At 48.6% G+C, this 23,751-nt stretch overlaps 6 protein-coding genes; 5 read left to right on the forward strand and 1 right to left on the reverse strand.

The window, feature by feature from the left end:
* Positions 1–762: 762 nt before the first annotated feature.
* Positions 763–2,963, forward strand: GSTUM_00004508001 (uncharacterized protein; the record flags this gene model as incomplete). XM_002835934.2 has 1 exon in its annotated part: positions 763–2,963. One exon carries the CDS (start codon positions 763–765, stop codon positions 2,296–2,298), a length of 1,536 nt encoding a protein of 511 aa, XP_002835980.1. The 3' UTR covers positions 2,299–2,963.
* Positions 2,964–8,048: 5,085 nt separating this feature from the next.
* On the forward strand, positions 8,049–11,208 carry GSTUM_00004509001 (uncharacterized protein). XM_002835935.2 has 7 exons: positions 8,049–8,175; positions 8,231–8,263; positions 8,314–8,833; positions 8,890–9,410; positions 9,466–10,187; positions 10,249–10,425; positions 10,484–11,208. The coding sequence occupies exons 6-7, from the start codon at positions 10,411–10,413 to the stop codon at positions 10,670–10,672; spliced, it is 204 nt and encodes a 67-aa protein (XP_002835981.1). The 5' UTR covers positions 8,049–8,175; positions 8,231–8,263; positions 8,314–8,833; positions 8,890–9,410; positions 9,466–10,187; positions 10,249–10,410; the 3' UTR covers positions 10,673–11,208.
* A 283-nt stretch (positions 11,209–11,491) lies between these two features.
* GSTUM_00004510001 (uncharacterized protein) lies at positions 11,492–14,752 on the forward strand. XM_002835936.2 has 6 exons: positions 11,492–12,168; positions 12,247–12,302; positions 12,356–12,371; positions 12,451–12,620; positions 12,694–12,757; positions 12,820–14,752. The coding sequence occupies exons 1-6, from the start codon at positions 11,625–11,627 to the stop codon at positions 13,548–13,550; spliced, it is 1,581 nt and encodes a 526-aa protein (XP_002835982.1). The 5' UTR covers positions 11,492–11,624; the 3' UTR covers positions 13,551–14,752.
* A 4,820-nt stretch (positions 14,753–19,572) lies between these two features.
* GSTUM_00004511001 (uncharacterized protein) lies at positions 19,573–21,524 on the forward strand (the record flags this gene model as incomplete). Its single annotated transcript, XM_002835937.1, has 3 exons — positions 19,573–19,871; positions 19,939–20,665; positions 20,724–21,524. The coding sequence occupies 3 exons, from the start codon at positions 19,573–19,575 to the stop codon at positions 21,522–21,524; spliced, it is 1,827 nt and encodes a 608-aa protein (XP_002835983.1).
* Positions 21,525–21,532: 8 nt separating this feature from the next.
* GSTUM_00004512001 (uncharacterized protein) lies at positions 21,533–22,491 on the reverse strand. XM_002835938.2 has 5 exons: positions 22,414–22,491; positions 22,339–22,355; positions 22,057–22,262; positions 21,779–21,981; positions 21,533–21,726 (listed from the first exon to the last, which is right to left on the reverse strand). Exons 1-5 carry the CDS (start codon positions 22,453–22,455, stop codon positions 21,649–21,651), a joined length of 546 nt encoding a protein of 181 aa, XP_002835984.1. The 5' UTR covers positions 22,456–22,491; the 3' UTR covers positions 21,533–21,648.
* Positions 22,492–22,741: 250 nt separating this feature from the next.
* On the forward strand, positions 22,742–23,721 carry GSTUM_00004513001 (uncharacterized protein; the record flags this gene model as incomplete). The annotated part of the gene is made up of 3 exons (XM_002835939.1): positions 22,742–22,944; positions 23,003–23,084; positions 23,140–23,721. The coding sequence occupies 3 exons, from the start codon at positions 22,742–22,744 to the stop codon at positions 23,719–23,721; spliced, it is 867 nt and encodes a 288-aa protein (XP_002835985.1).
* Positions 23,722–23,751: the final 30 nt, after the last annotated feature.

Consider the following 23,751-nt stretch of genomic DNA (forward strand, 5'->3'; position numbering starts at 1 on the left):
TTCTCTTTTCCAACCCCCTACATCCCGGTCACTCACTTACTCACTCGCTCACTCACTTACTCACTCCTTCATCCGCTCCGCTTGAGCTACCTCACGCGCCGACCCTTCCATTTCACTTTCCTCCCCATTGCTCCTCCTGCCAACTGCAGTGCAGAACCTAATATTTCTCAACCAGTCCTAGAGGGAAATTCCCCCCAGCTTAGAAACAGGACAGAATTACCTTGCAGGAGCTGCGGAAAACGGCATAGTTTCCGAGGAGTGGGCGCCAGGATTTCTATCCATTAAAAGGGACCTGGATTCCACATACTCCTGCCTCCTTCTAGAGCTGCTGGCTGTGTGTGGCGAAAAAAGTGGGTTTGCCTCAACCCGAATCATTTCCCACGTACCTTGCGGCTGGCGTTCGTCCACCGCAGGATCACCAATCGGTGTTCCCAACCCGCTCCACAATCGAACGGGGGCCCTTTGTTCATTTTTCCTCCCCGCCCCCTGCTGAAAGCCTGTCTTTTTTTTTTTTTTTTTTTTTTTTTTTTGTATATTTTTTTTTCCCCCTTTCCCTTTCCCTTTCCTATTTCCTTCATCCCACCCCACACATAAGCTCTTGCATGGATTGACGGCAGGCAAGAAGTACTATCTACCTTTCCTCCCGACCCTTCCTATTATAACGCCGTCAAGTTGGAGCCGTTACACCTTTTCATAGATGCCCCCTCGCCCAAACCGGGCGAGGGGCGCACAACAATTCTCGAGCCAGCCGCGGACACTGTCATGGAGAAAGCTCTACCTTCCCCCGATATCTCACCGCGACCAGGACTCGATGCCTTCCAAGACGCGCGCGCTATCATACGGCTTACGCAATGCTCCATCTGTTCTTTACCTCTGAGATCTCCTAGGACCTTACCTTGTGGCAACTCACTCTGCCACAAATGTATGCCTGAATGCTACATTCGCCAAAACATCTCATACCCTAGCGTTGTCGGTCGACGGGAGGGATTTTCGTGCCCTTTTCCGGATTGCCGGAAGGAACATTCTGCTGCCGACTGTAATTTGGATGTTACACTGGCGAAGGTGATGGAGGTTGTGGATAAGGAGCTGGGATCACAGACACGGTTTCCGGAGGACACGGCGTTGGAGGTGGTTGTGAATGTTGATTGCACAGGTGGTTATGAAGAGCGGAAAAGGCGGATGTATGGGGGACGGTTGGCTGCTATATATGCCCTTTCAAAGCAGGGGGAATTGTACTATGACGAGGATGCAACATGCACTCCGCTGGTGGGCGACAACTTTGGTCCCTCCTACCTCGACTACGACGCTCTCGAGAGATTAATGGACAAGGCTCGAGCGGATTTGGAGTGTCAGGTTTGTTATGGAATGCTTTTGGATCCCGTCACCACTTATTGTGGCCATACTTTCTGTCGTGGATGCTTGGAGCGGGTTTTGGACCATTCTCGACATTGTCCTTCCTGCCGACGGTTGATGCACCTTCCATCTATCCTACCGGCACAGTCTAGCAATAAGAGGCTAACAGAATTACTGGTGGGGTTATGCCCGGAGGCTCTGTCCCAACGAGCATTGGCTGGGGCTATGGAGTCGATGGCTGGGAATGGTGATGGTGGACTGTCGACTCCAATATTTGTCTGTACGGCCTCTTATCCTGGAATGCCTACCCCTCTACATGTTTTTGAGCCTCGCTACAGACTCATGGTGCGACGAGCTTGTGAGAGTGGCGCAAGGAAATTCGGAATGTTGTTGCCGAACCGCACGGGTGCACCGCAGGGTGATCTTGGTGTCACGCCCTTCATGCAGTATGGGACCATGCTGCAGATTGAAGAAATAAACATGTATCCAGATGGCCGCAGCGATGTTTGGACCGTTGGTGTTTCACGTTTCAGGGTCAAGAGATGGGGTATTCGAGATGAGTATATCGTGGCGGACGTGGAACGCGTAGACGACATCCCGATCATCGAGGAGGAGGCCATCGAAGCGCTGGAGACAGCTCTCTGCCTGTCTGCTGCTCAGGAAGTGCATGCCTCTTGGATGGGTTTGCCCACGCAGACCCTATTGCATATTGGCCACCAATTCGTCGACCAGATGCAAGCGATATCGGCTCCATGGCTCCATGAAAACAATATCCTGGCCTTTGGACAACGACCGGATGATCCAGCTCTTTTTCCGTATTGGCTCGCGAGTGTTTTGCCGGTGACCGAAACGGAGAAATACCGTCTGTTGTGTTCCACTAGTGTCAGAGAACGACTGCAAATTGTGGTAGGCTGGATCAAGAAAATCGAAACTCATCGCTGGTAATACTCCACCCAATCATATCCCATGCGGGCCAATTTGATATCCACCGCATCTCTAACGTATGATAGGTTCTCTGCTAGTACTTGCGTTATTATCTGAACTCTACCCACATAAACCAAAACGCGAAATCCAAAACATTCATAGACAGACACGCACCCAGCATTACCTTACTGCACTCGTACATTTACTCTTCAACCTCGTACCTCCGGTCTTTTTTGACCATTTTTTTATATAACTTCACCGCTTGTTGTTTGTGTTTCTCGTTACTACTTTTTTTTTCTTTTTTCCTTCTCGTTCCATGCAGGTGGCGTATTCTCGATCGCCAATTGTACTTGACCGTGTTTTTCCTGTCGCTTTTTTTTTTTTTTTCCTTCGGCGCTTTCTGGAGCATTTGGTTTTTTCTTTTTTCTTTTTAATCCAGTTTGGGAGACTTGCACGATATATTTAACGTTTTTTCTACTTATCGTCTTCACCATCGTCATCACCACCAGTCCTTAACCAAAACTGTGGATACTTCGCCTTTTTCCTTTTCACTCCCGGAGGCACAATTGCTTTGTCGATGTTAAACTTCAGATCTCCTACTCTATTTTTTGGTCTTATTTTCGGAAATTTCCACGTTCGGCATGGTACTTTACTTTTCTTGGGGTGTTATGCATGGCATCGGTGGGCGGATCAATTCAATCAAGTTGTTCAAGCACAAGCAGGGTTATTCAGTCCGTTGAGGCAAGACGTAGCGTGCTCGTGTGCTCGCGGGATGGCCATTTCGAATTCGGATATGCTGGGAGCGGCCTAACTTCCTTTCACCTTACTAAAATCAGTTGGAGAAATCGGGGCTGTTTCCTTTCAATCTCCACATTTTCTCCCCACAAAAAGATCTGCATCCAACCCCCTCCCCCCAAACTAGCGAATGATATCCTATGATTACTTACCTACTCAACCAATTTAGGTGATTTCCCAGTCCACTAATGCGCAGCTCGGTTTAAGCATTGGCGTCGAGTAGGCGGTTTAGGGTTACAACCATGGAACGCCGAAGTACACACCCGTCCAAATACACATCTCGAAACTGACTGGTCTAATCTTGGTAATCAAAACTTCTGAGCTAATAAGTGGAGACCATATATTTGGGCGGCCCGCCCGTGCATTTGGGTGTTCTGCGACTGTACAGTATGATATGATATCATACCTCGCAACGTGCGGTCCGTCTGGGGGCCAGGGTGGAGCGTTTGTGGTGCCCCCCTGTTTCTCTGCGGGCAAGGTGGGTTCGGTGGACGGGGAACTGCCCTTCCCGCACCCCACACGTGATGTCCCAAAGCCCGAAGTTACCTCATCCCACCCGCGCACGAGTGGGACATTCTGAACGATCCATCGATAGTTATCCTGCCCACCGTGGCCCGTGTTTGAGCGCTGTGGCTGTTTGGATGTAGGTGTTTTATCCTGGGGGCGGGCGCCAGCCGGATATACTGTATCAATATGATACAGTACATGTTCTGGTAATAGTACCCCTGGGAGTCACCACATGAATACATTATCTATTCATCCCATCCCAACACAACCTACGAGTCATAAATTAGCTTACCGCGGCCACCCCACTGCACCGTGCAGTCGGGTAAACCTTCAGCCCCGCACAACGCGCTCTCGAGTGAGACATTGTGAATGTTGTCACGATTTGTGATACCTACCGCACGCACTTGCCTGTACGATTCCGGTGTCGGGTCACGCTTGACGAATGTCCATTTCGAGAATGGGTGGTGTATCATGGTTTGTTGGGTACCTGCAGTGGAGATTGTGGAACACCGCTAACGTGGGGGATGAATAAGACATTTATGTCTTCCGGGTGTCCACCGTCGGTTCGGGAGATATTGTAGTCTATCGCATCGTATCATACCGTATTGTCTCCGGTGGGGGAGCGTACTATGCCCTAAATTGTGGATCGATATCATACCACCAACAGCGGCGGCGCTTCGAGATCTAGGTTAAGAATAATTTCCCTCGCTCGTGGATGGTGGGCCTTGCCTTCGCGCACATCTCTAGGTAATTGGAGATCGCGGTTAGATATTTTTGTTGACTTGGGTTTACTTTCTCCTCCCTCCTCCTCCTCCCCTCTTCGTTTGTCCTGGTTATGAGAGGCATCACGGCGGATACCGTACAGCCATATATAGTCTGAAATAAATCCAAGAATGACCCTCCATTGTCTCCGGCTAGTGTAAACCTCAGGCGTGATGGGGTTAAGCAAGTATCCATCAGCGGGGCAGTATGGGCGTGCACCAATCCATCACCACATCGGCGAGTATGAATCGTGAAAACACACCTCCTGCCCATAGAAAAAATATGTATGAACTACTTTAACCGTGTCCTTCAGCACCCCAGGCCTGCGCACGTCTCTTGGTCTTGCGGGTTTGGTGCGCATGATATCTCTACTCGGGAGGGGGGGGGAGTTTACCCACTCGGATTGGTTCTGGTGTTGGTTGTGTGTGTGCAACTTCTGTGCTGTGGAAAAGGTATCATAAATTAAAGGGGGTAATGTAGATTATTAATATCACTCTCCTTCCCCTAGGTTCGCGCATTGGGGACTGTATATGTCTGCCGGCGTCCCCCTTGGCAAGTTACAAGTATGATGGGACTCGGTATGATACCTACTCCAGTCCTGTATTCTCCATCTCAACCTCTCACTCGCATTCCCACCCGCAACCCCCCCCTCTCCGTGTTGAGGTCACTACCGTAGGATATAATTATTTTCTTGTTTTTTTACCCGTACGCCGAAATTTGATACAACTTTTTAGAGGTTTAAAGACGCGGGTAACTTAGGCACCACCAATTGGTTGTGAAGATATTTGCTTAACGGATCGTTTTTGCTTGCTCGCATCCCAGTCCCAAACCCCGAACTCGCAGCCGGAGACGCACGTGCTGTCAAGAAGTGAGATGGGGTACACAATAGGGCCTTTTCGTGATGCATGGCATTATACGGTACTTGGATCGGAGATTGAGCACATCCCGGCCTTATAGTACGGTATCATACCCCGGAAGCCGTGATGGGAGGTGGGAGTGCGGATTAACTTTATAACTGAGCGATTACAAATAAATGCCGTTGGGAGTAGTATGCTTTTTTCTTTTTCATTTTTTTTTTTCACCCGGCTGAGTTGTCTTGGTAAATCGAGATCCCAATTCTTTTCCCGGGAAAAGGTAGGAGCTAAAACATCATTTTCGTTAGCAATTGCTTTAAATTTGTCGTTGGTGGGATTTGGTTTTGACATGATATGAGCTTGGAGGTTACGTTCTTGTGTGTATGTAATACCCCATTTTTGCTCGGGGGGGGGGGTTTGGTTCCCTATTATACAAGCGAGGTTAACATATATGCCGTCTCGGCGATATTAGGATAATTAATATATGATAATATTATTTGGCAGATGAATTCCCTCCTTGAAATGGTAATTGAACCCCCTCCCCCCCAATACTTGTAATCGTAGCTATCGCATACAGCCGAAATTGGCCGGAGCGCTAGGGTTCCGATGGCACGCGAAAAGTATCATAATATTATGATAGTCCACCAAGATCACCAAATTCCCGCCTGCGAACCGAACCGGCCAACCACAATATCCGTCCCTATCCGAATCATATATTGTGATCGTGAGAGAGGAGAGTCTTCTATGATACTTCTGGATGTGAATGGATGGAAATAGAAATCGTGTGGGTGCTGTGGGAACCTGGTCGGTGATGGGTTGGCTCCACTATCGTGGGACATTTTACGATCCATCGAATGTTTTTCAGTTTTTTCTTTTTTCGGAATTTATGAGCTGGGGTTCTAGGAAATTCCGAGGAGTTGGGTTTTAGTTGGTAGGACTAGCGTTTGCTATCGTAGCGGGGAGGTTCCGAATGGCCCCGTGAATGGGGTGTGTACCGGGTTGTTGGCCTTTGCCTGTCTGCTCTGGTGAACTTGGGTGACGAGTATGCGGTACTTAGCTAGGGCGTTTAACTTAGGTACTGGTGGTAGAGGGTGGCGTTGCACAAGTATCATAGTGGGGTAGTTTTTTCTTGCCTGTTGTGGGTGCCAATGTTAGTTTTTTGTCCTTCCCCGCAAGTAGGATGTTCTGGGCCGGGGACGTTGGCCGTGACTATAGACGAAGTAGAAGGTGGAGGGGGCCTGTCGGCCTAGATTCGTGTGCTTCACTTGTGGTCTGCTAATCCGAGTATACCTAGTTGCTGTCTTAGAATTTATCTACCGCAGCGCCTGTATCATAGGAGTTCGGGGAATTAGTGTTGTTGCAGGACTTAGGTGTTTGCTTTCAGGCTTTAGACGCGGCATCTGGGGGTTGGTGGGTGAGAAGTTTCATCACTCAGGGCCCAATTGTACAATTTAGTAGCCCTAGGAGCGCGTGTTGTGTTTGCCTGTCATGCCTCCGTCGGAATTGAGACGTAGTTCGACAGCGGTTTGATGTGCGTTGAGTAAATATCTGTTCCGAGTGATTATCGTCTTGGTGCGCTAGGACTGTGTGTCGCTGGGTATTGCTTGAAAGCACTCGTATGGAGTCGTTTTGGTATGGTGGGATGATAGCAAAACACTATGAACCGGTTGATAACTAAATATAGCAAATACAATAGCTACAATGGCTATGAATAATAGAGAATTACAAAGCCTTCAAAACATAACGATATCCAAACATACTATAACTAGAAGTGGCCGGCAACCGGGATCTTGCTCTCCTATTGCAGAATAAGAGCTAAGCTTCTGAATTCGTCACTCACTCAATGCGGTACGAGGGAGGACTGTCTGAACAAGAACCTCAACAGTCAGTCATCTTAAAATTGGTCGGGTCGGAACGTCTTGGGGGGGTGAATAACGAAACCGGTTGCAGTGAGCGCTTATCGCGTCAGAGAGTTGCGTTCCTATGTTTTTTTTCGTTTTTTTTCGGAATATATTGTTTGTCTGATAGTGAACTCTATTAGAGGAGAGTTACGTCTTAGAGGGCTTCTGTGCCTCAATGATATATGCCCTTGAGCTGAGTGAGGTATCCAACGGGTGGCTTGGACATTCTCCTTGCTTAACCTGCACTCTTGTGGCGTTGGCCCTTGTGATCTCTGGAATGGCATTCAATTACCGAGCTCCGACATGAGGCATATTGGTCAAGATCTGTTGTTCGGGTCTAATCTCCCCTAGTATTAACTAACCCCAAGATTTTTTTCCTCCTAGCACCTAATCTATCGGTTGATCATTTGTTTTTCCGGCGCCAACAGCTTGTATATGGTGGATGGGTTTGTAGGCCTGATGCTGCGGTTGAGGTTTGTTCCTCGATTTCAAGTTCACGGGGTCGGTGATACCTGCCAAGTAAGGGGTTAAACCATATAAGCTTTATCTACGGGCTGAATTGAAAGTGGCCTGAAGCGCTGGGCACCTTGGGGTCTTGTTAGAGGGGACTGGGTTTATTATGACTACCACCTGAGCTAGTCCGCCGAATTGACGACTTCTTCGGCCTGAACATGATCTTACTGCACCCTCACCTCAGCTCAAAACATTCCGACTGGTATATCAAGCGATCACGCGCTCGCGCCGTTTAAACGCCAATTCCGTTGCGTGGTTGGTCCTGCAGCTGATCGAAAACAAGTGTCCCCTGAGGTCCGGGGGCACTTGAATCCAGTAGCACGAATGCATTGACTACTCAAGCGCTCGAGTGGTAAGGTCAATAACACGATTTACCTTGTCTTGGCGTTCCGACTCTAGTGGGCTTCACTTACCCTGCCAGCTGCCCCCAAGTGAATGTCACCCGCGCGCGAGTATTTGAAGCAAATTCTAGCCGCTTCTAGTATCACGACTTGCTGATGATTGCTAGGCTACCTCGGGGGATGAGCTGAGACTCGGGATTTCTGTTGATATGCTGAGCCCCTAATGTTGAAACACGCTGAAGCTTGTGTGTGCTCGGTGTGGTGGTTGACGGGTTATAAGCAGAGAGAAATCCCCTCAATCGGGAGCCTTGAGGTTTGTTCGGATTTTGACCTTTTTTCTTTCTTTCTAATCCTCAATCCTAGGGAAGCTGCGGCCGATCCTTAAAGTCTGCCGGCTCATATCGTACGATAATCTATTGTGAGGTTTGCACTGGTACGGTGAGTGTTGGTGCTTCGCTTGGATGTCATGTTTGCCTGGGTTGAGCTCTTGGTACGGCATCATGCCCGGAGGAGGAGCCGGGGAGAAGGGGGGAAAAAAAAAGGAAGGAAATTGCTCAGTCTCACAGCGCACCGACACAATAGGGCACCGATGAGAGGAGGAATGGGCCAAACAGCTGTTGGGTTGATGTCTCTAACGAAGCGCTGAGTTCTACACACTAGTGAGTTCATACAAGACCCAGACTCCGCCTCTTTTCGGTTTCCCACCTCTGCCACGCGAATCCGATCAATGGCGGAATAAACCCCCTCTTTTCAGTTGTACCTACTACTTTGAACAGAGAACCTCAGACTTGTCATGACTATGAGCACGGCGAAGCCTCTTTCTTCCGGAGTATACCTTAGTTAGGTGCATAGTACCTAGCGTAGGAAAGAGGGGAAAAAAACAGTACCTTAATTACGATTCGATATTGAACGAAAGAGTTCGAGCTGACTGCTGGCCAGTTGTTTATTCCCCTTTTTTACCACTAAAGGCGTGCGTATCTGTGGCCCTCAAAGTCTCTGGCGTGCAAGGCACACTTTGGTCCATCACCAAGTTTTGAGCCTGGGCATCTCTCCATTATTTACGCTGTGGCGGTTGGGGCGTACATAACGCATGACTCGAAAGCCAACACAAAAAGAATCGCCTGGTTGATCTCTCTCTAATTGAAATGAAAGGGAACAGTGATTCAGAATTTACTTCTGCGCACGCCGTTGTGCTCTTAGAATTTTGTGATATTCTGACGGTCTTTTGCTATCGGAACCTCATTTAGTCGGCGGCGGGCCTGAAATCGGAGGGGCATTTGGGGGGCCCGGAGGTTGCTGTGGGGAATTCGGTACCGGAGGGTTACCAATGCAGTTTCGCTGAAACACCGCCAAGTGACAGAAGAGGCTCAAGTATCAACACCGGCACCCACGCACAAGGGCACTTTGAACTCATACCATAACCCACCAACTCGTCTGATTTTTCGTCTCAGTGCCACCTGGTGAGGCTTCCTTCCGAGTGCGCTTGCAACCTCCACGGACTCTGATAGCTTCCAGTACACCTGAGGTGCTAACTCGGGAAGACAAAATGGACAATTTTCAACTTCCCAGATTATGACGTCGGACGGAGCTGTTGCGGGGGGTGATGGGGCAGTGGGGTAGCTTGGATTTTGTGCCCCATCTTGTGCGAGAGTAGTGCACCTTCTAGGCCCTGGGATACGTTCTATGGGAGGATGCTGGGCGCTGGGTGGGATCTGGCACTTATGTTGTCTCCCATCTTGCTGCTTGATTGCTGCAGGTACCGGTCGTTGAAAAATGCACAGCGTGGTGGGGCGGAGGCATATGATTAGGGCTACACTGTGTGTGGTGGTGCGGTCTCAGCACAGCGGTGGTTAGGCAACAGAAACTGTTTGTACCTGCGCCGTGACAAGCCTTAATCTTCCTGTGAACATGAAGTATTTCCCCTTCCCACTAACACTGGCTGTGCTTGCCAACACCCAATCACGATCATAAATGAGACCTAAGGGGAGTGCTTTTCTACCACTTATCGCGTTGTCCAACCTTACCACTGCCCGCGAACCTACGGCGGCCACCCCGCGGTAATGTGGTCCGTCTTATGGATGTTGGTTTCGCACCGGGTTCGGTATCGCGCACTTAATTGTGGGAGATGAGAGATTATGGCGGTGTATCAGCATTGGTGCTTTGGGATTTGGGAAATGTAGCCTTACGGTCTTCATACACCCTAGGTTCTACTCTTACGCCTGGAAAAGTTTAAAAGGGTCGGTATCTCCTTCTGGTCCCCTCTTCCAAACACATCCAAGAACAGACAGTCCACCACAGTCCTCCAGAACAACCGCTGCTTCCAAAGCTATATATACTGCTCGACCCCCCCCCCCGATCTCAAAAGCATTCAATCCTACCATACTCTTCATTAAGTCTCTTTCCGCGACTTCACAAACTACTTTTGCCATTCTACTTTGCTACTTTGCTACTACCCCAAGCATGGCCTGGTTTTGTGTAAGTTATTCCTTGCTCCGCTTTACTCATTGTAATCATCTGCTAATACATTTTGCAGAGCAACTGTGGCTTTGGTCCTCACAACCCCGAACTACATGTCGCATGCATCGAATGTGGTAGGCCCGCGAATGGCGAGGAGTGCGACGAACAGCGCCCTGGCAGCCGCAGCTACCCAAACTGCCAAAACGCAGACTCCGCAAACGCCTTTCTTGTGGCCGACACCATCATGAGGAATCATTCCACCTAGGAGGGCTTCTCGACTTGAGACCCTCCCTGACGCACGCATGGGCAACAAACGAACGGCCACGAACCATGGACGAATACCCACCGAGAACATCGATGCCTTCTCCTAGAACACGGGACAGCAGGCAAAACATCGGGACCTTCTACTGATGGATCCCTAAAAAATATGGTAGACGAGGATAGACATCTTCCCCTGGCGCTTTTAGAATCTCTTCCTTTCGGAACAAATTGGGCTCTTTTTTAAAAAACTTTCTTTCTTTTAATGGGCGGGGATATCAAAAGCTGTGTCACTATTGGATCGCATTCTGACAGCAATATGGTGGCTGATGGTGGTTTTTCCTGGGCTCATTTTTTTCAAACACTTGCTGTTGTACCTGTACTTCCTGTACTAGTACTAGTACTACTGCTACCGGTACCGGAACGCTTCACGGTCTTTACTTTCTTTTGTATCTGGAATTTGTTTTTGGATCTGTACCATCTTGGACTGCTTTCTTTATATTATTAGTCAGTTATAGCTCGCAATCATTGATCTCTATCACGCGCTTGATTACCATGTGTAGCCTTCTTTTATCACGAGTATTTTATTAGGGTTGAAAAGATAGAACTGTTTGTGGATTACTAGTCCGGGTGGTTTATGGATTCATATCTCTAAGCCTCTGCGGGTGCCAGCAGGGTAAGTTGCTCGTACACTACGAGTACCGGTATTCGAGTATTTCTGTTCGCGTAGCGAGTGAACGAGTAACGTGATGACACTTCAAATACCTTAGGCTACTGGTTGTCATCTGCATCCTAGCCTCAGCTACAACCTTTCAACACCCTCAACAATCATAATACACCTTTGCGAAAGAACCAATCGAGTGGCACGCCTTTAACAGAATCTTGCGGTACGGTACGGTACTCGAGTAGAATCCTCCTGTAAATCATCTCTAGGGAAAGCCGCAGTTGCCTTCACCGAAATGCTACCGGCGGAAGCTCTCGCTAAGCCAGACCTTTGCGATGACGACTGTGTACCGCATTATGTGAAGCACCACTCAACATCACATCTAGCGTTCTCGTCGCTCCTGTTCACCGCTACCTTCTGCATTATTTTCCTAGGCGTCCTACAGCGGCTTTTTCCGGTACTATGCGGGGCAGGCAGGCGCCACGCTCACCACGAGAATAGGGGGCAACGAAGGATCGCAGCGATAACCTTCTCGACCATCTTTGGAGCGACGGGGGTACTAGCAGAGTTGATACTATGCGAGGTGAGCGAGTGGGGAGAGGCTTCGGCTCGGAAAGCTGGCTTTCAGAGTTGCGTGTGGGTCCTGATGATTTGTTTGGTTGCGGTCGCGCCGTTACTTGAATTTCACAGCTTGGTTGAGGGATCAAGGATATCTACCTGGCGAAGGCGATATGTTGTTCTGTTCGAGATGGCTATTTTCGGTGTATGGCTTTGGGTCTTCTGGAGCTTGGGCGATCGGTTGCCGATAAGGAAGGCGGATCAGAGCCTCTGGAGAGACTGTAAGGAGTTGCTTGCCTTCTGGCACCGTATTCACGTTTTTGTCTGCCTGCTCACTAATACGGTGTTTGGATTTATAGCAACCAGAACCCTGAGGGAAGAATGTCTGGCAAGAGTAGGCGTGATAGGTGTCTCAGTAAGTGTAATCTCCGGATATTTGGCTCGCTACAGTCCTAACCGTATATTTAGTTGATGGCATTATTATGTGAGCTTGCATTGTCTAGCTAATTTCAACTTCGAGCATTTGTATCTTGGGGAAGCATTCACTGACTAGCGCTTTTCAGCCGGGTTCGGTTGTGTTTCTTCGCCGTGGCATGACTTTACCGTCAAAACGAGGCCTATTACCGAGATTGACATCTCGCGTGCTCAAGGTGGCCTGGATGCCACTATTGAGATGCTTGAGACTAAACGCAGCAGGATGAGGCTCTTGGAGAAAAAGATCCGAGATAAGAAGGTGGGAAGGCTTCTGTCCTTAATGCTTGATTGTATCTTATTTTAGGACCCTGCTGATGAGTGACTGTCTATAGGCTTCCCAGGAAGGCTTGATGAGCAAAGTTCTTTCTTCAATTCGCGGAGATGCCGATGCTCAGGGTTTGTTCTCTGGGCCGCTGCTCTTATTTCAGGATACTGATCGTGCTAACATATTTTTGCAGAACACGCCATACTAGCTAAGGAAGTTAGTGGGTTGGAGACAATGCGTACTTCGCTTGCTGCAGAGTTTGCGGAGCTCCAACGCCGTCTGTCATTGGAGCAGCAGGCCAAGTCTTTATTTGGGCGTGTACTGCAAGCTATTTCCTACGGCTTCTCTGTTTATTGCGTCTACAGGATCATTGCAACCTCCCTCGCCCATATCCCTCATTTACACCGAAACAAATCTTCCTTCTCGCAGAGTGATCCCATAAATAACGTCCTGGCAATCATCGCGAAGCACTGGGACCCACACCTCGATCGTGTTGCCTGGTCCCGCCAAATTGGATTCGCTCTCTCAGGAGTCATTATTGCCGGCTCGTTGAACTCTGCCATGACAACCTTCAATATGCTCACCCGTGCGGCGCCAGGAGTCATGGGTCATGCCGTCAAAGGCGAGAATCCGAACCTTGCACTCTTCGTATCTCAGATCAGCGCTGTCTACGTCCTTGCCTCCGCACTTTTACTCAGGAGCAATTTGCCCCCGCACATGAGTACTGTGATCAGCGAGGCGTTGGGCGCGCCCCTCGACCCTGCGTTCGTGGATAGGTGGTTTGATGCACTATTCCTTGGCGCGGCGGGCCTCACCTTGGTTGGGATGATTATCGGCAGAAAGAGTGGGTGGTGGGGAGGTGCGGGTAAGCATGATCCATTCTGTGATGAGATGGAGCAATTGGAGGCGGGGAAGAGGAATTGATTGATTAATTGATTGATTGTTGATTGTTGATTGATGTGTTTTTTTTACATGTTTGACAATCGGCGGGTCTCCGCCTCTCCCCTTTTGTTGATCCACTATTGCTGGGTTTTTGTCATTATTCCTTGCTATTGTTACCATCGCTACAGGCGTTACTTGGATTTGGGTTTCTTGAACGGTTAATTTATTCATCCTCCTATGATATATTGTCAATTTTGTCTTCTTTTTTTGTTACTGGCCTTGCTTTCACTAGTCTTTTTTTTTTTTTTGCACTTTTATTCCCTCCATTTCTCCGGATCCCCGTTCGCACCCTTCTTTCACCCATTCTTCTACCCCACTTCCCTCTACTTCACCTTTCACAAGCTAGGTTGCAAGACCTCATATGTTACACTCTCATACTCCGCACCCCATAATGCTTCTCCCCCCTCCCTCTTACCTATTATTGCCTCTCACCCTAGCGGCGTCAGGCATGCAATCTCCCTCACTCAAAACAAAATTAAAAAATAGGGCACCAGTTCTATAGGCGTTATTACTTTGTCATCTCGCTTTCATAATACCATACCTGGTAGATATGTTTCCCCCCCCCAGGAATTAATCAGAATACATATCCTAAAGAACTATCCTATGAGATTGTTTGACTTGGATTTGTCGGTGCTCGTTATTGTAGAAGTTAACCGGTGGGTGACTTCCCGGTGGAATTTAGAAAATTTTGGAGCTTAGCAACCCCCCCCCCCGGAACGCAGACTACCCCCGCAGGAGCAGCGGCTTTCTGAGTGGTGGTATTATAATTGCGGTAAAGTGGAGTTGCTCGTGGGAGGCCTGATAAGTGCAACTTGCGGCAAGAGGTGGGGTTTCGCAGAATCATATCCTCCAGTATGGTGGAAAACGTATATATCACTCGCGTAGTGCGGTTTCTGGGAGCGGTTATGAGGCATTACATTTTGAAACAGCATTGGTAGGGGCTACCGGGACTTCGCACCATCATTAGGATTTTTGCATCGTCGGTATGGCATATTGGCTTATGCGGGTTTAGACACTTATGCCTCCCGAGAGTTCTTACGGCGGCTGTGGCCCAGGTCTGGTTTTGGTGGGGGTTTACAGAGTAGGCGGAAGCTGGACTTAATGGATATTCATGGGGTATGGAGGGGTTTCCCTTGCTTTCCGGGAGTGTGCTTTTCCAGTATAATTATAACTGTGCTTTCTGGTATACGTGTTTTTTGTTCTTTTCACCTCAGCTGGCGCCGGAACTTGTTGCAGCAGAAGCTTGGATACCGGGTTTTTGGGAAGTATCATACTGTTCCTGGTCTAGGACTTGACTATGATAGCTCTAAGATTTTTGCAGGGTTAGGTCTTTGCAATCTCTTGCGGTGGAGGGAGGAGAGGGGCTCTCGGAACCACTTTACTCGAGTACTCTAATCTAGACCTCTATGTCGCCGTGATAGAGCACCTATTAATAACTTTGAACACTTTTTTTTTTTTCAATCTCTGTGTTCAGAGAATCACTTTTAATCTAGGCAACCAAGCTCAAGCGTTGAATAAGTGCACACAAACGGCGCAGAACCCCCCCCAGAACACGTATTTCCAGATCTCTATGTAAGTCAATCCCGATCCAGGCAGACATCACACAACCCCCCTCCCCCTACCAACTCGAAGTTCATTTCTACCGGGGAAACTGCCCCCACACCAGCTCCCGGTGACGGATCTTGGTTGCCGATCTTGCACGTTTCACCTTGTATTCAGTCCGGCGAGTTTAAGCGTGGTCACTTACCTGTACGAGTTCTCTCATCCTGCGCTTACCCGCCCGACACGGGTACTGTACCTGTATGATTACAGCATACTCGAGTACAGTACTCGTACCATACTGAAACACCTTTCCTACACTGCTTCTTTAAAGTGGCCGGGTGCAAGTTCTCCTTTTACAAATGCGCACCACGGTACGGCATTTGCTACCCGGGCCAGGCTATCTCGTGTTCCACTGTTGTTTGAGCCAAAAGCTTAGCATGTACGACTATCGTATTGTACAGCACTCGAGCACAGTACAGTACCCGCGCAGCCACGCACAGGGAGCCTCGGGTGTTATTGCCGTGGGTGATATTTTGTGAACGTGATTGTTGGAAAGGTGGGTTTCGATTGTTTGAGGGAGGTTACCTAGATGGCTCTATGATAGCTATGATAACTTTGGTGCCTGGCTGAAGGGTTACGTACATTACGGCGTAGTCCAGCGCAGGATGATGATGGCGAGGCAAGGCTGGAGGTGGATTGACACTTCTCACCCCAGATGGTTTCCTCCCCATGTACAGTACTTGTAGCTTATGGCACATAAGTGGTATGTATGTATCATATGTTTACCAATTTTCCGTCAAAGAGCGGGAGTAAGATATCCTACTGTATACGGTAGTCCCCCCCCCGTTACAAGAGTGTTTTGAAACCCAGAACTTGGTTTTTTTTTCCTTTTTTTTCTTTTCCGGTTCTCCGTTTGGGTTACCTGGTGCGAATGAGTCAGTGGAACCCTTCTGTTTGTGCATTTTCGAGGATGCAGAATCTCTCCAACCCACACAACCAACCAAGCCTTTTTACATAAGCTGGGCATTGTGGTGGACAGTAATATGCAGTGCATGCGTCCGGAATAATTAAATATAAGAGCACCGGTGCTACGCATTTTACGTGCTTAGGGCTGAAATGGTAAGGCGATCCGGTGATACTGGGAGGGAGGTTAGTTTCTGCAAAAAACGGTGTATTCCCCCCGGGTTGGGGCAGGGGCGAGGTATGATAGTACTGTACCGCTGTGGATGATAGAACTATGATATTGTGCTGATGCAGAGCCCCCCCCAGCCGTTGCCATTCCTATTAACTTACCATATATCATGACTCACGAGTTCTCCTACCCAGCCTCTTTTCATGATTGTCAGTCCTGTACGGTACATCGGATGTCTTTGCCGAATGATAACTCGTGAATGAACCTAGGCTGTAACTTTTTAGTAGAGAGTTATTGTGAAATTGTGCCGTTGAAGCTTGCATGTGATGCTTGGTTTTTTTCTTTCTTCTTCTTCCCCGTCTGCTTGCTTGCCACTCTAGCGGCAGGTTGGTCTTACTCACCCAGCCCCTCGGTCTGTTACACCGAGAATAACAAGGCGGTGTTTCTTTCTGGATGGTGTGGTACAAGTGCTCGTACAGCGCTGCTATCGTCGCTTTAGTGGTCAATAGGGGTGCTGATATGATCGTGGCACGCAACAACGTTAGCTTTGTATCATCGTTGCTTTTTTTCTCTCATGAATTACGGCAATGGGCGGGGGGTCGGGGGGGGTCCTCCGACACGCTCGATTCTGGGTCACACGGGGCACAAGCACAGAGGTTTAATCCATGTAAATGTAGTGGCTTTTATTCTCTTAAACATGAAAGTATCGAATGATGTTCTTGGAAATTCCCCTTTCTTTTCTGGTTGGGGGGTTAGCCTTGTGATGGTAGGGAATCAGAGCTGCCACCCTGTGTGCCCCACACCGGGGGGAAGAGATACAACTTAACTTACCATAAATGATGAGTTTGGAGGCTTATGATATACCGTACCCCTTGCACGTCCTATCGTGACTCCGTCGGAGTTGCCTGTCGAATGATACTTTGTGAATGGCTCTGAAATTTAAGCCCTCTCCTAGGCTCCCTTGCAACCTCCCCCCCGAGGAAGTTTTGAATCAATTGTTTACGTTGTTTTCTGCCTTGAGTGTGTTCCTGGGCTGATTGGGCTAAATAGCGTTATACAGCTCCCTAAGAGTAAGTAAGTGCCGTACCGTAAGATACCTGGTGGAAATTACGGGGCTTGTGCTGTATAAGCACACTTACACCTCCGACCCCCCCCCCCGGCACCGCGCTTCGCAAGCCCCACTAATCACATTTCCTCCCGATTGATACTCTATGAATGTCTCTAATCTTTAGGACATTGTTTTCCCCCTTCCTCACTCCCAATCGTTGTCCTGGTTCCATCTTGGTATCCGCGCTTCCACATCCGAGTATAGTACTTATAGCGGATCGAGGTGAATCGTACGTAAGGCTTTACCTTATCTTTAGGGCGGTATCCCGGAACGATGTGCTTAGTTCGTGCGTGGTTTTGCTATCGGCTGGTCGCTGACCTCGTGCCCAGGCCGCCGATATCCGAGAGCTGCCTAGGAGTGCTTATGAGAGCTCAGAATCGCCGTTTTGTCCGAGTTATCTGACGGGGCTAAAAAAGTTCCTTGGGGGCGGGACCATGTGCCACTTGGAACTATTACAGTTTTGTTATCCGGCTCGACCCGGCGGCGTAAGGACACCGTGACTTTGCCATCTTTCAAACAGACAATTCCCTGCACTACCTTCATGAAAACACTTTAAATATTTCCACCAGCTGGATAGCTACTCTGTGTTTAAACCAAGGAAAGCAGAACTGCAAGGGATTGAAATTGTGTCCATAGTTTGCAATTGTGTTGACCGCTCTGAAAGTGACCCAAATTTTTGTAATGGGGTGCCATACAAAAAAGTACATGGCGATCAAAATACCAGTACCTCAGACTTAAACAACACTCCCTCCACTTTATTACTATAATTGAAAATTCTGTAATTTCCTCCATGTTGTCAATAGGCTTACTGATGCACTGCGAATTTCGGCAAATTCCCACCAGCATTGGGCTGTGGGGGAGAGTGGTGAAGGTTGATACTTTTGGTGTAAAAAGGGCAAACCGCGAAACGTTTTGTCCTATGATATGATATGCCTATGGCGCTCGCTCGCTGCTTGTATCCAGCAGTGGTCTTCGAGTCTCGAAAGATCTCCTCCGCAGGATTGGGCAATTACATTGACTAGATGTCTGCTCCACAGAATCTAAGCTGTTATGCAATTCACAGTTATTCACTGTAACTCGTAATTATAGAACTCTAACGCTATCGGCTGAGGGAGCTCGATAGGTAACTTATCCTGTTCCTCCTACGATATTATTGTACTATACCTGAACCCGGTAATTCGATTACAAGAAATCCAATCCTAATGGTCAACCGGGGGATATGATCCATGATTTTGAAGTTCAAATCTGGAAGAGAATGGTATGTGGGAAGGAATTGCCTGTACTTTAGAAATGATCCATTAGAGAGCGGCTGCCAGAAATGAATTGTCCCCCCCCGCACACACGCGCGAGATGCGGTCAAAGAGATCGTGCTTTATCCATTTACCAAAACATAGGTAGGGGAGAAAAGGAAGGGGGATGAGCGAACACTCGCACATATACCTCTTCAACATGGCGAATGTCATGACCTTTGTCCAGAGATCCACTCGGTAGCAATCTGCCTCGGGTGAGTGGGTCTAGACGTGGAAACAATCCCGATTCCTCATGTACTCGAATAGTGTGGAGAGGTGAAGGGGGCAACACTCAATATCTATCACCATTCCAGTTCACTATCATGTTCCATTTGACGCCATCGCCCCTGAGCGGGATCATTATCTACTTGTATCTGCCAGTGACGGAATGCTTTAAGAAAAAGTGTGTGATTGCGCCCACAGAAGGCCTTCCCTAATGGGTAGCTGCGCTGTTAAATAGTGTGACTTTGATTTGGTAGAGTATTGCATGGAACTCTGAGATTGAGTGAAATAGCTAGTAGAATTAGGGGTCTACATATCATAAGTATCATATCAATGTAATTTTACAAATACCCTCCTGCCATGCTTGGGTCTGGAAGAGAATTGCGAAGGTCGTGCAGCATTTTTCTAAGTTGATCGTTAAATTATCACCACTGCAATGTGATATCAGAGGGTTGGTTGATAGGATAGAAATGTGTGGTATGAGACCAGTGCGATAAACCAAATCTTCCACGGGAGCTAGTCTAGCCCCAGCGCGGCTCCACCAGCTTGGACTAGCAACTCGACTCCACCTTTGTTGCTTGTTTCAACCACACTCACTACAACCCATCCACCACCTACTTACGGGGATCATCTCCTCTCACCTCACAAGTAACTAATTCGCCCGAATTCTACACTAAGAATACCTACAGCCTAAACAGCCTCATACTCATAATGAGTTCCAATCAACTTCTCCTCTCCCTCAAATCCTGGCCGGAAGACGACCCAGAGTTGAAGTCGGTCTCTTCGCTAATTACCCGAATACAAGCTCAACGCGGGCACTTCCGAGACGTCGACGAGAGCATTCTAGAAAATGAGATAAGGGAGGGAAAGGACACCGACCCACTATTCGATGATTCTCCAGTAGAGGAGAGTGGGGGGGGCGCTAGCAATTCTGCCCTAGCAGCGGGAGAGGAGCCCGATAGGGCGACACAGCTGAAGAACGCAAAAGCGGAGATTGTAGCATTGGTTGGGTATAGGCTGCGCTTAGTTGTTTTCTTTTACTGGTGGTTGCTAACTGGATGAGATGCGGGAGGATAGACACGCACTAAACGAAGCTCTCTTCGGCCTCGACTACGTTTCCCTCTTGGTGTCACTGCAGAATCCCGAAGCCGGCTCTTCAAGCATGTCCCCGGAACTCAAGAAATCCGTACCAGTCGGAAGTCTCGGTTTCGATAAAGTCCAGCGCAGGGCAGATCCTGGGTCCGTTAAAGAAGACCTAGCCATATCCCACGCATGGAAGGTCGAAGGTCTGAATTCCGCCGCTGATACACTAATGGGCGCCTCCAAAAAGCTCGGCGATGATGTGAGGAAGGAAGCACGATACTGGGAGCAGATATTGGCCATCCGAGAAGATGGTTGGGTGGTGACACGGATGCCTAATGAGCGAAGAACACTAGGTGTGAGGTTCGGATTCGCGGAGTCGGCAGCGGAGTACAAAAACAAGGGTGTGGGGGCGCTGAGACGTGGGGAAGATGGCGATGTTGTCATGGACGACGTAGCTACTACCGGCTCACACGGCAAGGCTATGCTCCGGGTTCGTGTTCTCGAGAACGGGGAAGTGAAGGGATCCAGTGTACAGAGTGGGAATAAGTGCTCGGGGTCAGTTAAGGATATGATTCAACGGGCTAGGAACTTTATCTATGAGGATGAGCTCTTCTTTGAGATCACAAGGGAAGCTAGGCTCATGGCGAACTATGGTGTACGAACAAGTGAGGATGCGGTTACGATTGATCTAGGGGGGGGTAGGAGTATAGTAATTGATATGGTGAGGATTTTCCGTTTTTTTGTATGCACTCGGATTTCCAGAGCTAACGGCCTAGCAGGCACCTTTGGATGATGGCGATATTGTTCTGGATATACACAATCCTGACAGTAATCTCGCACAGGGGGTTGTCACGGCATTCCGTATCCTCCTGTCATACAATCACAGGATGAGCCTAAGGAAACGCAGCAAGCCGCCACCACCTCTAACGCAGCGTAAAATAGTCCCTCCTGCTCTCCGTATGGTTGCACCGATCACCACACACCTCTTACATCACCAACATCAGTTGAATCTACAAAATCTACTCAGACACCTAATCAAAGTTGTCAAATCTGCCGGAATGAGCACAGCATTTGTGACAAAACCCCGCCACAATTGCCTCAAGCCCGTAATCAAAAACGTAGAAACCGCGGTGGAGGCCTTCCTGGAAAGGATCGAGAGCGAGGCTACGGTAAAGCTCCCTGGTGGCTGGAAAGTCGAGATCAATATGAAGACTGCCCTTGGGCCCCCACTTTACGGCACTGCATACATCATTGGTACATCCCACGACGGAGTCTCAGCGCGGCTGATGGGCGAAAATAGATTTACCTCGTCCAAGGAGATGGAGATGTACCTTTTCTGGTGTCTGGAGCGGAGTATCGTCAATGAGGTTAGGTACACGAATGATAAATGGGAACAGATAGCACAATCTAACGAGATGTGGTCCATCGATAAATCTACTCGGCGGATAAGAATTTCCGTGGACAGGACTGGGTTATCAATTGTCACTGGAACTACTGGCGGGAAGGATGATAGGGTGGTGTGGGATGGGAGCGATACGGGCAGAACCTTACAGGATTTGTTAAACCATCCTGTAGGATAGGAGAGGGATGGGCTGGGGGAAAATTGTTCCTTGATATGTATGCTTTGTATATTTATACATATACCAATAAACGCTGCCGGAGATGGATGCCTAGGATGTATATTCCTGTTTTTCAGAGTAATGATTATTCTCCTCTGGCGAGACGTTCCATTTCCAACTCTTCCTCCGCAGCACGGAAGTACTTGGTTGTATCCACACCGTGCTAATTCCCGAAAATCAGATACCTCCATTTTCCATGATCGACCAAAACTCACCTGGTTGTGATTAACAAGGTTAAACCACGGTAGGACATGGAAGAATATCTGGGAGTAACGCGAGTTACGGGCAGCGACTCCCTGCATATGTGCATCAAGCATAGAAACTCCATATAAGGGCTCCTTGTTCTTGACCTTCTGAACCATCTCTCTCATGTCCATCTCTACCTCCCGCTCGTTTTCCGACCATCCCCAGAATCGCACTGTAAATACCAGCCATCAGTCTTCCGCAACCTCCCTCTCTTGCCATTGGCATACACATAGTCAGCAAGGCTTACATGAGGATCGCTTGTAGTATCGTAGAAACCCCGCGGTAACACCGATAGCCGCAACAAGACGCAAACTCTGTGCCATGGCAGCTCTGGGCAAGAGCGATGGATGTGCTCTGTCCATCGCCAGAAAGAGAATTGGACCTGCCACGGCTGTTCCCGCGCCAACCGCATAATCAGATGGACGGGCGTAACGAAGCACGCGGAAGAAGTGTCTGCAATTCGATATCAGTTTTTACGCTTATCGGTTGGTTTCGGCAGGGTTAACATTTGGGGGGATAGAGATCTTACGGGTCGGTGTCGATAACCTAATTTCACCATTGGTTACTACGACTTGTGTCTTCAATTCTTGGGGGAAGGACGTACCGGAAAATCGGTATGAACGGTCTTTGGCGGAACAACGTCCATAGTGGTTTGCACAAGTGGGGAATTTGAAGGTTTACTTGGTCGTTTATGTTGTGGAGGTGTAATGGTGAAACGAATGGTGAGTTGAGCCGAGGCGCTAGTCTACTTTGGAATGACTTCAGTATGCATGGTACCGTGGTTGGGGGAATTTTCAGGGCTGGGACAATTTGTCGCCCCAAACGCGTCTTGCGTTCTCCATTACCTTTGTCTCGCGTGGGCGAAGTTTTGGTTGCGCGTTCCCAATACTTTCATGAATTTTATAACGAACAAACAAACAACACTGCGCAACATGCCGGGAGACTCTTCTAACACTGCGGGTGAGAACTACATGGATGACGATTTGTTCGAATATGATGCGGATATTCCGGATATCGACACGACTATCAGACAGCCCACCCCTGAGAAGAAGGATGGGACCAAGGACAATCTAGGACTTGAGGAAGAAGTCAAGATCAGGAAAAAGCGGATCAATGTCAAACTGGATGAGGCAAGGTGTGGAGTGGAACGGGAAGCAGGAGTTCTGCGATTGTTGGCTAACAAGTTTTCATAGGCTCTTGAGAGAAGACATTGGGATTCCCAAACTCAGAAGGGAGGCTCACAAGAAACTCAGGTTCAAGGGGAAAGGCTATGAAGTAATCAATACTCAACTGCTGCTTTTTAACTGTTTGCTAACGTAAAAACTTCTAGTACCGAGATGCCGCGAGACTACTTTCCTACTACCAACTCTGGGCCGACGACCTCTACAAAAAAGCCAAATTCCGAGATACCCTTCAGATCATCGAGAAGCTCGGTCACTCTCGGAGAATGAAAATGGAGAGGGAAGCCTGGGTTATGGATAGTAAGAAAAAGACAAGTGGCGATACAGAAGAAAAGAGTTTGGATCAAGGCTTGGATGAAGGGAGGCCAGGAACCAGCACTACACCAGGGGTTCAAGGCGATGAAGTTCCACCCAACGATGATGACCTATACTCAAGACCGACAGGTGCGGTTGCTCCTACTACAGGCAATGATGGAGCTTTGTTCCTAGGTGGAGTCCCTAGTGATTCCGAGGAGGAAAACTTTGGGCCCAGTGACGATGACCTAGATGCATTGATGGATGAAATGGCTGCCGCGGGTGCTGCAGGTGTCCCTGCTATAGGCACAACTACTGTAGCAGCTAGTTTGATTGATAAAGGGAAGGATCTTCCTAAAGTCACCCCTATTGCCCCTCCAATCGACGAATTCGCAGACGAAATGGAAGCTATGGCAGAGTTGGAGGGCGATTGGTAGCTAACCCGGTTCTTGCTTGCTACTGTACAC

This window comes from Tuber melanosporum (assembly GCF_000151645.1).
Source record: "Tuber melanosporum whole genome shotgun sequence assembly, scaffold_12, strain Mel28".
NCBI classification, from domain to species: domain Eukaryota; kingdom Fungi; phylum Ascomycota; class Pezizomycetes; order Pezizales; family Tuberaceae; genus Tuber; species Tuber melanosporum.

Excerpts from the sequence above, each read along its gene's own strand:
- GSTUM_00004510001 (XM_002835936.2), top strand. The coding sequence starts at position 11,625 with ATGCTACCGGCGGAAGCTCTCGCTAAGCCAGACCTTTGCGATGACGAC. Across the intron at positions 12,169-12,246 it reads TCAGAGCCTCTGGAGAGACT|CAACCAGAACCCTGAGGGAA; the intron begins GTAAGGAGTTGC and ends TTGGATTTATAG. Across the intron at positions 12,621-12,693 it reads AAAAGATCCGAGATAAGAAG|GCTTCCCAGGAAGGCTTGAT; the intron begins GTGGGAAGGCTT and ends GACTGTCTATAG.
- GSTUM_00004512001 (XM_002835938.2), bottom strand. The coding sequence starts at position 22,455 with ATGGACGTTGTTCCGCCAAAGACCGTTCATACCGATTTTCCG. Across the intron at positions 21,982-22,056 it reads ATACTACAAGCGATCCTCAT|TGCGATTCTGGGGATGGTCG; the intron begins GTAAGCCTTGCT and ends TGGTATTTACAG. Across the intron at positions 21,727-21,778 it reads ACCTTGTTAATCACAACCAG|CACGGTGTGGATACAACCAA; the intron begins GTGAGTTTTGGT and ends TTCGGGAATTAG.